The sequence below is a fragment of the Spermophilus citellus genome, assembly GCF_964194105.1.
Source record: "Spermophilus citellus genome assembly, chromosome: 13".
NCBI lineage: Eukaryota > Metazoa > Chordata > Mammalia > Rodentia > Sciuridae > Spermophilus > Spermophilus citellus.
The window spans coordinates 70,883,070-70,897,172 of record NC_138193.1 but is presented as its reverse complement, the minus strand read 5'-3'; the positions used below and the strand labels follow the sequence as shown (position 1 = coordinate 70,897,172).

General features: G+C 44.2%; 1 protein-coding gene across 1 annotated transcript in view; it reads left to right on the top strand.

Annotated features, from left to right (window-relative positions):
• Positions 1–14,103, top strand: part of EML6 (EMAP like 6) — a 260,325-nt gene that overhangs the window by 230,572 nt on the left and 15,650 nt on the right. The window contains exons 29-32 of the mRNA XM_081264735.1: positions 8,406–8,484; positions 10,374–10,503; positions 11,964–12,062; positions 13,053–13,226. Coding sequence (XP_081120861.1) covers positions 8,406–8,484; positions 10,374–10,503; positions 11,964–12,062; positions 13,053–13,226 — 482 coding nt within the window. The remainder of the gene's footprint in view (positions 1–8,405; positions 8,485–10,373; positions 10,504–11,963; positions 12,063–13,052; positions 13,227–14,103) is intronic.

The window sequence follows — 14,103 nt, the reverse complement described above, 5'->3', positions numbered from 1 at the left end:
CCTGAGAGTCACAGTTCAGCTATACGCCTGAGTGAATGGAAGAATTTACCTAGACTGCTTCTCTTGATAGTTAGTTAGTTAATAAATAAATAAATAAATAAATAAATAAATAAATAAATAAATCTGACCCAGATTCTGTGCCAATTCATTCTTTGTCACTGATGACTTTTACCTTCATTTTGTTAGCACCTGTGGGTGGCCTTATCTTTGTTTGGAAACCATGTGTTGCATTTAGAATCTGAGGATGCCCCATCTGGCTATGGGACTAGTCAAAAAACATTTGGTTGAACAATCTTGGTGTTTCTTTAGCTTTTTATCATGTGTTCATTAGGAATTGAAATGTTTGGTTTAAATCTATTTAACCCCAGGCAAAAAGAACTGAAAAAAAATTCTGTGTTACTACTGCCATCACACGTCTTCTACACACAAAGCTTCTTTGTCAGCAAATTTACAATGAAACAACAGGCTCTCTGAAGTGGCAGAAGTGTTTTAAAAAAATAGGGAAGATTTAGACAAATTTCCTCGAGTTGAAACAAACCACCATATATAGGCAATCCCAGTTTTTCTCTTAACCTTTTATGCTATGTTTGGAGACAGAAATCTTCTGGGAGAACCTGCCCCCAATTTTGAGAAATGTTTTATTTAATCAGTGGTTGTGTGGGAATGTCAAGCTTGCCTGAGGCATGATGAGCTTGAAGAAGCCGGCACAGCTCCCTCCACCCATGTCAATGGGCAAGTTAACAGCCTGCTCTCCTAGCATTTTACTCAGCTCTGCGGGCCTGGACAGAGGCCCTTTGTCATCCTCCATCAACAGCTGCTTTGTAAGGCTCCTATTGTTAGAGTTGCTAAGAAATGACAATCTTGCTAAGCAAGCGCTGCCAATTTACCATAGGGAGACCTATGGAAACTGCTAAATCTTGACTTGAAGCTTGGTCCAGTAAACAGGGAGGAACCTTTAATCCTACAAATGCATCCCATTTGTGAGGATGGAATGACCTTACAGAGTTAGTACAAAGCCCTGCAATTGCTTATCTGTTTCACAAACGCTAAGCTAGCCCTCACGGTGGGAGAGTGACTGCGCATGCGTAGGGCGTACTGGCTCAGCCCTGGGAGAGTGTGACTGCGCATGCGCATGGGGCGATAGGCCTGCATGGCCTCTCCCCCAGAGCCTCTCTCTCTCTAGGCTGCTTTCTCCTCTCTCGCTCCACCCCATAATCCTGTGAGGGTTCAGCCCTCAGAGCTGTTCTGAGCAGATAGAGCATAGCTAGGTTGTTCTTTTTACGAAGGTGGGTGGAAGGAACTGAAATTATATAATCTATTAAACCCTGAAATGCTGAAATTATTTTACAGGCCTATGTTTAGCTGGGTAACTCCACCAAAACTCATAGTTGATTTTTTTTAAGTGAATTTAATGCTACTTTCATAAGTGATTTTCCTTATTCAATCTCTTGGTTTTCTGTCATGATTTGAAGCAAAGCTGTGACTTCCATATAACTGACAATTTTAGGAATTATAGCTGCTATTCATTACAAGATAATTTGTTCACCTTTTATTACAAGGAGTGTGTCAGGGCATAAAAATTTAGAGGGAATATGCTAGAAAATGTATTTTGGGTTTTTTTTTTTTTTTTTTTTTTTAAAGATTAAAGTACCTTGGAAATCACACTCCTGCAACCTAATCAGTTAAATGAAACCTATTCACTTATGGAGATTTTAAAAAATGATAAATAAGTATGCACTTTTCTGTCACAAGGGAGCATCCTGTAGACTATGTCTGATTGTTTCAGTCAGCTCTCTGAAAAGCTCACAGATACTGTTTGGAGGGAGTGGATTACCATCAGGATCATTGACCTCTTTCTAAGATTGTGGGTAAAAATGTGGTCACCAAGGAGGTATTTGTAGAAGCAATTGTTTGGATGCTCAGTTTATGCCCCCAAAATAATGTTAATGGGTTATACAGCGGGGAGGGGAGGGATACTCTTGTGGGTGTATTTAAAGTGTAATGGCACACTCCGAAATCTGTTCCCTCCTGCTCCTTTGACATTCACTTAATGCTCTGCCATCTTCTGCTCCTCCCTGTTTCTTTCATTTATCAACGTCCTGTATCTGAGGAATACATCTAATGTCACCTGGATGACCCCAGCTCCTGCCATGCCTTGTGTGCATCATCCTCACCCATTCTTTCTCCTTCAGTGACTTAACCTTCTCTCCTCTGGATTTCTCATTTTCGGCACACATTTCTATTCTCATGAAGACATCTGGTGCCTAGACAACTCCATTTTTTTCCCCCTGAGTTTATCAGCCCCCTCGTATGTAGCCTGGCTCTTTTGCCTGCCCACTGTCATTCTCCCAGTCCACTTGACCTTTACCCCTGTAGTCTCCTACTTCCTACTTTTCCACTAGGAAACCACACCTGGTGCAGGTTGACCCCACAGAGATGCCATGTTGCCAGCTCCGCTTAGTCTGTATGCTTCTGGTTCATTTTATTCTTCTCTTTGGTTGGCTGCTTTGCCATCCTCCCAGCAGTCAGCCAAATTTTTGCCTCCTCCTCAACCTTCTGCCCCATAGGTTTGGCAGATAGCCATTTTCCCCTCTGTCACAGAGAAAAAAGAAGCCATTGCACATGAACTCCATCTTGACAGTTCTTTTTCTTCTGTATTGCTTTCTACATCCTCCCTTCTCTTCCTAGACACAATGAGTCCCTCTTCTTATTCAAGGCTGGATCCTCTGCTGATATCCGTGTCCCTCTCCCTCATCATCTCTTCTGTGTCTGGTGTCACTGTCCCTTAGCTGGATCCATGTTCCCCGCCAGGAAACACATTCCAGTGTTTCTCATTCCCAACCAACTCCTTCGCCCACAAAGCCTTCAATTCATCTCATATACTCTCATACATATTCCTTCCTTCCCTTCTCCCCTTCTCATACAGGATTCACAGAGTCTTTCCTTTATTCTCTGTCCCCTTCTGTCTTCTGTCCCTGACATTCTCCTGACATGGATACTTTCTAATTCCCTAATCTAGTCAACGCTCTTTCTTTCAGATGAGTATCATGTAATAGAAATATAATGTGAACCCCATGTGTGATTTGTCTAGCAGCCAGATTAAAAAGGTTGAGATGGTGAAGTTAATTTTAATGATATATTTTATTTAACACAGTGTATTAAAAATATTATGTCAACCTATAATTTTTTTAAAATGAGTTACTTTATATCCTCTTTTAAAATTAGTTTTATTAGGCTTTTAAAATCTGGTATGTATTTTACAGTTAGAGTACATCTTTATTTGTTGTGGCCACAGTTCAAGTGCTAGATAGCCATACGTGGCAGTGGCTACAATACTGGACAGTGCAGTTTAGGCATTCTTCTTTCATTCACCTTTTTTTTAAATTTTTTTATTAGTTGCTCAAAACATTACAATGATCTTGACATATCATACATTTGATTCAAATGGGGTACGTAATCTTAATCTTATTTTTCCACGTGTACAGATTGCACCTTTTTGGAACAACCTGTCTTGGCCCTACTCCTGCTTTTCTGTTTCTCCTCATTGTCCCTCTTTGCTTCATCTTCCAGTCCCTTATTTAGTGTTAGTCCTCAGGATTTCACCTTTGGCTGATTTTTCTCTTTACCCTGTACCTGATGAATCTCATATGTCTCCTCTATCAGCTCATGATTCCCACAGTCATATCTCTGAGTCCCGTCCCTTAGCTGAACTTCCAACTCCTGTAGCCATCTTGCAGATGTCTGAAGCATGACTTGTCCAAAGTGAAGCCATCATCTTCCCTATAAACCCTCTTCTCCTGTCTCTATCAATAGTACCATCATCCACCCAGACCCCCAGCTAGAAAATTGGTATTCCACTCGAACTACTTTTATTACTTCATCCCCTACAAAGTGTAGTGAAGCCCATTTCAAAGATATTTTATTAAATAATTGCTTATTTCCTTCTCCTTGACCACTATGCCAATCAAGCTCATCCTTCCTCCCTTGGGTTACTGCAGTGACCTCTTCACTAACCTGCCCATCTTTACTCTTAGTTCCTTCTGCTCTATCCTTTATCCCCTCAATTTGTATCCAGATATTTTTACACTCACCTAAAATGGCCAACTCTGAGACTTTATTCCCACTAAAAACAAAACAAAACAGCCATTTGGAGGCAAATGCATGTAATCCCAGCCCGGGAGGCTGAGGCAGGAGGATCACGAGTTCAAGGTCAGCTTTAGGAAAAGTGAGGTGCAAAGCAACTCAGTGAGACCCTATCTCTAATAAAATACAAAAAAAAAAAAAAATGCTGGGAATGTGGCTCAGTGGTCAAATGCCCCTGAGTTCAATCACTTGGACCCCACCCCTCACAAAATCCAAGACTTTTGTCATAGGCTTCAGTCAAGAGTATTTTCAACATGGTGGGTTTATTTCAGGATATTCTATTTCTCTCCTGCCTGATACTTTTCCCTTAACTCCACTTTGCCATGGAACAGCTCAGTGGATGGTTCTTCTGGAAGACACAGGAATATACTTAACAGAATCCAGGTCCTTTCATTTTGATAACAGAGAGCCCCGTGGCTTTGGAGATTTTTCCTAAACCTGGATTTATCCTAGAACAGCAAATCTTAGTTAATTTCTCTCTCAAATTCATCACCCTTTCTGGCTTTTCTCTATTTTGCTCTTAAATCACAGACTTCTTTGAAAATCAAATTAAATCATGCCTCATTTTCCACACATGTGCAAACACAATTTTGTAAATGTCTGGAGATTCATTTGAGTCTCAGAAGTCCATTCATGGGGTAACAAATCTTGTTGGAGAACAATTCTAAAATGGAGTACAGATCATGTATTGGTTCCCACCTAAGATCATCCAAAGGTAGCTGGGTCCCCAAGACATTTTGAAAACACTTGGAGCATTTTATGGCCCATTTTGGAACCTAAACAAAGTTATTTCTTCCAAAAGCATGTTGAACATTAAACACTGTCTGACTTAACACTAAAAACAAAAGTTGTATTTTGTGGCTAATCGGAACTGTTTCCCCACTGCCAGACCCCTCTTTATCAAAACAACTTTGATAACTTTGAAAGTTGCATTGGAGCAACTTTCTTTCTCTGTTTCTCCAGCCCTTGAGCCCTAGCCCCCAGTTGGCTTTCGCAGCACCTCCTCTTGGCTTGCAACTCAGCCATCACAGAAGCTTCCCTAAGATCCTTGGCTCCGAACTCCCTGTGCTTCTCAGGCTGCTGTGAGCTCTGCTCCTCCTCCTGTTCAGCCAGTCCAGCATCTTGAGGAGGGATGAGGAGATAGGAAAGCAACCAGGGCATGGGCCACCCCTGTGGGCCTTGGTGGGGTGAGACCCTGCATTAGAACTACACTCCACACATCTCTGAGTGAGTCTACACTTCTCGTCAGCAGCCTGGCTGCAAAGCAGCGGAAGAACAGCAGAGATTGACGCTCTCATGGTTCTGCACTGCCTACAGAGCTTGCCACCTATTTCAGTGACCTTTAATGATCTTCAGTGACCTTTACTCTGTGCACCCCCTAACCCCCAGCACTGAGCCCAAGAGCAGGGCCACCTCCTTACCCAGCACCAGGTCATAACTCGGCCTCACAGGTCTCTCCTTGGGCTCCCTGCCATCACCTGTCTGCCCCGGCAGAGCTTCTCTTCTACTCTCCAGAGCTCAGGCCTGTCCATCACCCTCATTAATCTAATTTGCTCTCTCGCCAGACTCCATCCTTCAATTTCTTGCTCAGTGAAAGCTCTTTTTCCCCTTTGTTTCCTGATTCCCTTCAAAGCCCTCCTTCCTTTTGGTTCTCCACCCCCTAAAGTGATTCTCTGCCCCCTCACCTTCGAGTGCTTAACTTTGTGGGGTCTCCTGCCAACATCTAGTAGCTCTCACGGTCTTCCTGGTTCTCCCATCCTGAGCCAAATGGGAACAACCAACTCTAAGGAGTTTATGGTTCTGAAAAGTGAGTGAATGCCCTCACACCCTCCACTCCTTCCCACCTTAGCAAAGCTTTTCAGCATCACATTTCCAGTGGAATCTAAATCTGGAAGATTCAGATCTGCTGAAAAATGCTAAACCTCCAGTGTTTGGCTATGTTTGAGATTTTTTGGCAGTTCCTCCCACGTTTGATGTTACGAACACTGTTTATAGATGCTTGGAAAGAAGCCTTTAATACTTGTATTGTGTTTTAACTTGCTTTCCTCTGGAGGCAGGGAATTGTCAAGTAAGTATCCTCAGCACTCTGGAAAACCACAGGTGTTCGGTGAGCATCCAGTACTAGTGCTCATGCAGTACCCACACACGCGAAGGGTCACTACTTAGAACCCCCTGAATTTGCCACAACGCAGGTTTCTCCCCCTTGCTCCTCTCATCTTCAGTTTTGAAGAAATACCGCTGTAAACATATGCTTGTGAAATAAAAAAGAAATGTTCTGAGATTGCTTTACTTTTCAGTTTTTTTTTTTTAACTGAAAATCAAGGTGGAAAAAAAGCACCGATTGCCTTTTGTGTGTATATATACAATCTTGTGTATATATAAGTACACAGCGTTTGTGCTCGTATGCATACTCTCTCTACACTGTATAATATGCTGCATATTATACAACCATGTGCACCCTGGGAAAGAGCCCTGTGTTGAATCTCAAATGATGCCTCCCCGAACCGAACCGTCTGCCGCTGCAGCGACCTCTTGCTGTCATCACAGCCCCTGGCTTGCTTTTGTCATCCACTTAAACATTTTTAGGTGAAAGAAGAAACCCACGGATTTCATTTGAAAGTCCCACTAAAACAGAAGAAAGAGCAGATGTCCTGGGAAGTGATAATTAATGTGCAGGAAGTGTCTAATTGTGAGAACTGGCATGCCCCAGCCTTGCGATTTTTGCTCAATTTGGTGGCGATGATGTCAGCTGGGGGTGTGTGCTCTCCTCATCCTTCAGTAGTGATTATAATACCATTTGGTCCAATTATCACTTATGATTACATAACATGTTTTGATTGAAGAGGTTCTGAGAAAATAAAGGTACCTTGTTTTTTCCTGCACTAAAAATCCACGAGCTGTTTCAGCAGGCAGTCCGACCTGCCGAGAAACACTGGGAAGACTGGGCTAAACTATGAGTCAAACTTAATTTGGGAACAAAGCACCCGTTGTGCATAACTCCCTACAACATCCAGGAGGATGTCATTGTTTTTCTGACAACAAGTTTCTCCCCAGCACACTCTAAAATAAGCAGAGTCCCCAGGCTTGTAAAGCCACAGAGAGCATGCCGGAAGCATTGACAAGCTTCCTTTTTTTCTCCCCATTCCGTAGGCGCTTTAGTGCAGAGTTTGCCCAGAGACGCCAGGGTATGAGCTTTCTGAATTTGTAGACTGGTGCACTCTTTCATTTCTGTTTTAGTTCTTTGCTGGCATGCTGGGGAAGCATGGTTTGTGCCACACAGGAATGTGTTCACTTGGAAAGTGCTTGTGCATGAGTGAGGTGGTTGCTAATACTGCTCTAAACTGTACTAAGTTTCTCACTTGGCTTTGTTTGCTGCTTCCAAGGGGATCAAGGTAATCCTTTCTCTTTGCGTTTCCCCAGAACAATAACTAATGGATTTGGAAGGAGCAGCAGGAGTGGAGCAGTTCTCCTGCGCCCCGCCCCCCCCCCCAGCCCCCAACACCCTCTTTTCCTAATCTTAGAGAAGTTTGATTTAAGGGAACCCTTTGCCACAAAGCTTTGGCCTACTCAAGCAGGGGACCTTTAAGATTTCCTCCTTATAAAATCTCTTCATTGAATTTGGAGGCCTCAATCCCCTAAACTGAGAAGGGAAAAGCAACCTTTGGCTGGTAAGAGTGCAAATCATTGCCCTGAGGTATAGGGCAGGGTAAGAGCAAAGTTCTGTCAGTACTTTGCTTCCCTCTTGCCCTTTGGTGTGGCCAGACCAGCCTGGGCACTTTGCAAGTGGCCTTAGGGCCTGTTCCAAAACCTGGCTTGTGAGTCCTGTCTCACACCATGTTGTGATCTTTGACCACCTGATTCTGAACAGCATTGGCATATCCCTGTCTGGAAAATGGCCAGTGAGTTCAGTAAGTGAACTCTTACTTAGGCTCCGGCTTAGTTTTAAAACAAGCCCTTCTAGCTCAGGGGTTCCTCCTGGCTCCCTGGAAAATGCCGGGTGGGGAAGGAGGGGCAGTTGCCGACCTGGGTGCCTTAGGTGTGCAGGAGCCCAGCTCAGCACCACAAACCCAGGGGAACCACATAGGACCATTTGTGTCAAAAGCCACTTTTTATAGGACAGGGTGAGGGAGGTGGGCAGGACAGAACAACACCAGGCAGAGGGTCCACTGATCAGGGAGAAAAACAGAAAGCCCGGCCTTGGCCAGCCACGAGCAAGCAGCCTTTTGTTCAACATTGTGCTTCCTTTGACTTCTCTGTTTCAGACCACCTGTTAGCCGAGCAGCTCCCCAGCCTGAGAAACTCCAGAAGAACAATATCACCAAAAAAAAGAAACTGGTTGAGGTGAGGAGATTAAGTTACTGTGCTTTTGATCTGATATCAATGTTCTAAGATGGCCTGGTAGACATCTTCATCAGCCTGTCTCACAGACTCCATCAAATGAATCTATTAGCTCTCTCTTGTCCCCTCTCCTTCTGCATGGCATTGTGTCCATCATCCCCAGAACCAGATTCACATCCAGGTCACATTCCTCCTTCCCCAGCCCTACAACCAGGTTGATCAGTACTAACTCTGAAATGCCCCATGTCCTTCAAGCCTGGCCCTTGCCCTATGCCTCCTACCACTCAGGCCCTTGGTATCCCTTGCTGAAAGGGGAAGAGTTGGGAGAGAGGGCACGTGAACATTTGCACAGGGAGAGCTCATTTACTATCTCTAATGTTGCATGAGAACTTTCCATGTGCCGGCACTATGCTTCATACTTCCCATGAAATATTTTAAACAAATCTTTCACATGTAAGGTAGGTGCTGTTGTATCTACTTGCAAATGGGGACACTGTGGTGGTGCAGGAAAGTTAAAGGAGTTCTCAGGTCCTTGACCACCAACCCAGTGAGTGAAAGGGTTCATGCTTAGTCATTGAGACTTGAAGATCAGCTCCAGTGAGCCTGCTGTTTTCACAGAGACCTGCTACCCTAGAGTTTTTTCTTTACGCTTTAGGACTCAGGAGATTCTCACATTACTAATAGGGTTCAAGTTCATGGTTTCAGAACCTTACCCAGAGCCACCTTCCAAGCTCATTGCCTGTGATTCCCCACCACAACACAAATTAAATTCATTGCCCCCAATTCTAAATGCCTGAGGGAGACTGACTGGTCCAGCTTGGGCCCATAGTTCACTCACTCCAGGAGCAGAGTCATGTATTAAACACATACTATCTGGGACGTACCTTGCAGAGAGTCTGAGGGGTGGGTAGAGACTGAGTTGAGCAAAAGGGCTTTCCAGTTGAGAATTTGAAAAAGCAAAATCATAACAATGAGAAAGCTTATAATATGTGGTTTGAGTGTCAAGTTGATCAAGGAGTGCAGCAGTCAGATGTGTGGGAATGGGGCCCACTGGGCCAACTTTAAGAGTTTGGGCTTTCTCCCAGGTCAGTGGAAGACAGCAAATGTTTTTGAGTAAAGAGGTGGCATGGTATTTTAAGAGAATTAAGCTGATGTTTGCAATTGTCGAACTTTGGAGAGAGTAAGGGCCAAAATCAGAAAAAGGACCCACATCCTGTTTACCTTGTATGCTATCAACCAGAACAGTGCCAGGCATGGAGGAGCTGCCCAATATGTGTGTGTTGAATGGAATTAAGAACTGATCTGAGTCAGCCACTGCTCTTTGTCATAGAAGATGAGACAGGAGGGAGAGAACACTATAAACCCAGAATAGTATCTAGTTGCTAGAGGGGAAAAAGTCTAAATGTGCAGAAGCTTTGTAGGGCAAGTGCCAACTGACAGAATGAGCACAGAATGAGCATGGCATTTGCCCCAGTATTCTGCTCTGCCCGTCCCAGCTATATCTAGGGGACTTCTCAAAACAAACCCGAGCTGCTGTTTAGCTCACCTTGAGCGTCAAGGGCAGGCCAAGTACAGAGGCAGGACTTCCAGATCACCTTGACAGGGCATCAGATCAGTGCACTTTAGCTTACTTAAGAATCCAGGAAGTAAATCTGGCTTATTTTGAAAAGTCACTAAAATTCTATGCCACCCATAGCATTTCAGGGAACTAAATAAAGGTCTGCATTTTATCCTCAGTCAAGAGGCAAAATGCTTTCAGTGAGTGGTGGCCCTTACTAGCCATACCGTCCTGTAGCGTGCATTGTTGCTCCTGGTTATGGGTTTGGAGCAGCTTTAATGTGTGTGTGTGTGTGTGTGTGTGTGTGTGTGTGTGTGTACATGTGTGCATGCAGGAGCTGGCTCTGGACCATGTGTTTGGCTACAGAGGATTTGACTGCCGCAACAACCTGCATTATCTTAACGATGGGGCCGACATCATCTTCCACACGGCAGCGGCTGGCATCGTCCAGAACCTCTCCACAGGTAGGGGGTGGGAGCCGCCTTCTCAACCCAGCTCTTCACGTCCACCCTGATGTCTGGTTCCCACTCTTTTGATGCCTGAAGCTTAACCATTCTCCTTCCCTTTAGAGCTATTTCACTCGCTTCAAGGCTGGTATCCTTTAGTCCTAGAGGAGCCCAGACTCAGTTCCAGGAGTCGAGGTCCCCTTCCCTTCTGGCCTGTGCCCAGCCTGACTTGGGAGCCATCCATGTTTCCAACAGCTGAAGCAAAAGACATGGAGAGAAGCCAGAGAGAACAGGGCATGGAGCTGAGAGACTCCCCGACACCAAAACAGACAGAAAGCACAGGGCGACTTTTCTCATTAGTTTTCAGCAGTTTGGATTTTTCAAGTTTTTGTTGTTGTTGTTGTTGTTGTTCTGATTCCTGAGTTACATGTACAATGAGAATAAAAACCAACAAACAAAAATACCCAAGGAGTCCTTTAACCATATGACTTTAATTAAAAAATAAGAAACATTTCAAACAAAAAGAAACATTTAGAAGTTAATGTAACAATCGTCCATTATCTTTACCTCCAAATTTAAATATGTCAACATTTTGTCTTCATATCGCAAAACAAACCTTTTTTCAAGTTTTTATATTCCTTGTTAGTTCTGTAAAATTATTCATGCTTAGATTTGGACAGGAAGTCACTGGGCACATATTGGTTTGTGTCGCTTCTGGGGAAAGAGGTCTTAAAATTTTCTACACATTTTCTCAATTTTCTAGCCACATATTAATTTAGAATTAATGTGTCATTTCCTTTTGTATCATTCTCTTTTTTGTTTTGGGGTATCCAAGTGGATTTAAAGTGGCCGCTTTGGGAAGTCAGCAAATCCATTTGCTGTGATGGACAATAAAGTATTTCTTTCCGATTTTCCCCTTTTTGTAACATGTTGAGTTCAGCTTTGGTGATAGAGCCTTGACCTATGTCACCTGGGCACACCAGTGGGTTTATACTTGGCAAGTAAAGTGATTAAAGGGTTCCCTCAGTATTTCTCATCCACAAAGTTCCTTCACGCTGAATAGTACCATTTTACACAGAGGAGGGTTCTCTCCAGGCCTCTCACCCTCCCCTGCCTAGAAGCAGACATAAAGAGGCTGTCAACCCTGTACCCTGGAGAGGAGAAAACTCTCACCCTCATTATTTTGGGCTCTGGAAGCCTCTACACTTGGACTGTGCTCTGGCACCACATAGAACAGGGAGAGGGACTGAGGTGGAGCTTGAGTATGCTAGATGACAGACATTGGCTCTTTTCCCAGCCCTTGTACAGATTATGTAAAGAAGAAGAATAATCAAACTCCTGTCTTTCCAAGAATGATTTTTAAAGTAAGAATCGGGGGGCTTTAAGCTGCTTCTTACAAGCAGTTTCCAAAAATTGCACATGAAGCTATGGGATTTTCTTGAAAGTTCTTTAGTTTCCACTGTTCACCTCTCTCCTAGGCAGCCAGAGCTTCTACCTGGAGCACACGGATGACATCCTCTGCCTCACAGTGAACCAGCACCCCAAGTACAGAAACGTGGTGGCCACAAGCCAGATAGGTAGGGGCCATGCAGCAGCTGAGGCTCGTGCAACTGAGCAGAGACGTCAACTTAGTAGCAGTTATTGGGAGAGGGGGTGCATAGCTGACACTCATCTTGTGGATGTTGCTGTTGATTTTTTCAGCCTTAAATGTATCTGCCGTCACCTAAGTTCTCACATTCAGTGATTGGTGATTGTGAAAAAAAGGAAAGGTAGATCAGAGTCTGAGAGTAAATAAATGGATGGTCCCCATATCTGTGCACTTGCAAGAATAATTTTTCAGGCCCCATGTGTTGAAGACCCCCATGTCTTGAAGCCTGGTGCTTGTGTTCAGCAAGGGTAGATGGCAGTATGTGTGCCCCGCTCTTCTGTACCCTAGGAAGCTGCCGAGGACAAATGTGGACTGAGTCACATTTGTAAAATGTTTGTTTGTTATTTGTTTTTAATTTGTCATTTCAAAGGCAGTTCCTACAAAAGTACCTTTCTGCTTGTTTCCATTGAACCCATGTCCATTTTTAAATTTAATTTGGAACTTTCTGATGCTGGTGTTGAGTGCTTCACTATTGGAAACATGACTTATTTTAGCTATTGTTTTCCCTTGATGCTTCCTCATTGCCATTGCCCACCCAATGCAGGTGATATCACGGAAGCCCCAGGTAAGGCCACTCCATCCGTGAGTAGTTTGAATCTGCACAGCAAAATCATGTCAATGTATCATATTTGCTGATTGTATCTGGCTGACTTGCAGATACAAATCACTGACCTCACCAGTTTCCTTTGTATAAGATCCTCCACAAGCGTGTTGGTGTGTGTATGTGCGTTAGATGTAAGCATCCATAGGGCTTTGATTTAATAGCAATTTTCCATTGTATTTTCTGGCCAGGTCAGACTGTAAGGCTCTTATTCTGTTAGCCATAATGTCCCCCAAACACTTGTTTAAGGAAGACTTTGAAACAAACACAAGCATTGCCTGGGCTCCACTGCTCTCTGTTGTGCTTCTCCACACCCAGGGACAACACCTTCCATCCACATATGGGACGCTATGACCAAACACACTCTCTCTATGCTGCGGTGCTTCCACTCCAAGGGGGTGAATTACGTCAACTTCAGCGCCACTGGAAAGCTGCTGGTGTCTGTGGGAGTGGACCCTGAGCACACCATCACTGTCTGGCGATGGCAGGAAGGTAAACCAAGTGGGGCTGTTCTGTACCTTCCAGAGGGTTCGCCTGCGGCTCAGGCTGGGCTGGAACCCAGATGGGCCTCACTCCAAAGCCCACCATAGGCACTGATGCTAGCCAAGCAGCAACTGGGCTGTTGGCATCCTGGAGAGCTGCTCCTCAGATGTCACCGTGTCTGTTGGCCCCATGGCCAGGTGGAGGCTGGCCTGGGAATCCTGGGCCATTTAGTGAAGGGTCTTTGGGCACTTTGGTGAAGTACTGACATTGGCAGACTCCCCTCCTCAGGCAGCATCCTCATTTCTGCCTTCACACCTCACAGAAAATTACTTGTCCTCAGTATTCTTTCTGTTGTCCCTGGGTTCTGTTACAGCCATCTCACCTTAGTTGCCTTATCATAGGAAGTGGGGTGGCTTTCACTATCTTAGTTTCCAAAGCAAAGTTGAATTTAAAATTTTTTTTTATTTATAAATTTTAACTTTTTAGGCATAGGGACTCATTTTACAATCAACGTGTGTATTTAATGAATTTCTTACTCTCCTCCAACACGCATGCACACTCGCGTGCATGCACACATTCACACGTACACATACTACTAAATTTACAGTGTCTTACAATTAAAGATGAACAGGCTTCTGAGTATATCTTCAGGTCAGGTACTGCTCTGGCAAAAGCGAATCCAATTAGTGAGGACATTAATGAGGTCTGTCTGCAGCTGGTATCTGGGACACACTGAGCAGGCAAGCAGAGAGGTGGCACTTCTCCAATTCAGAGGTCTAGAGTCCCATTATCTCCTCATCTTCCCAGGGAGGGGGTAGGGAGGGACTATAAAGAGATGGGCACATTAGGAGGACAGTTCCAATCCTTCCTGAGGCCCATTTGAGAA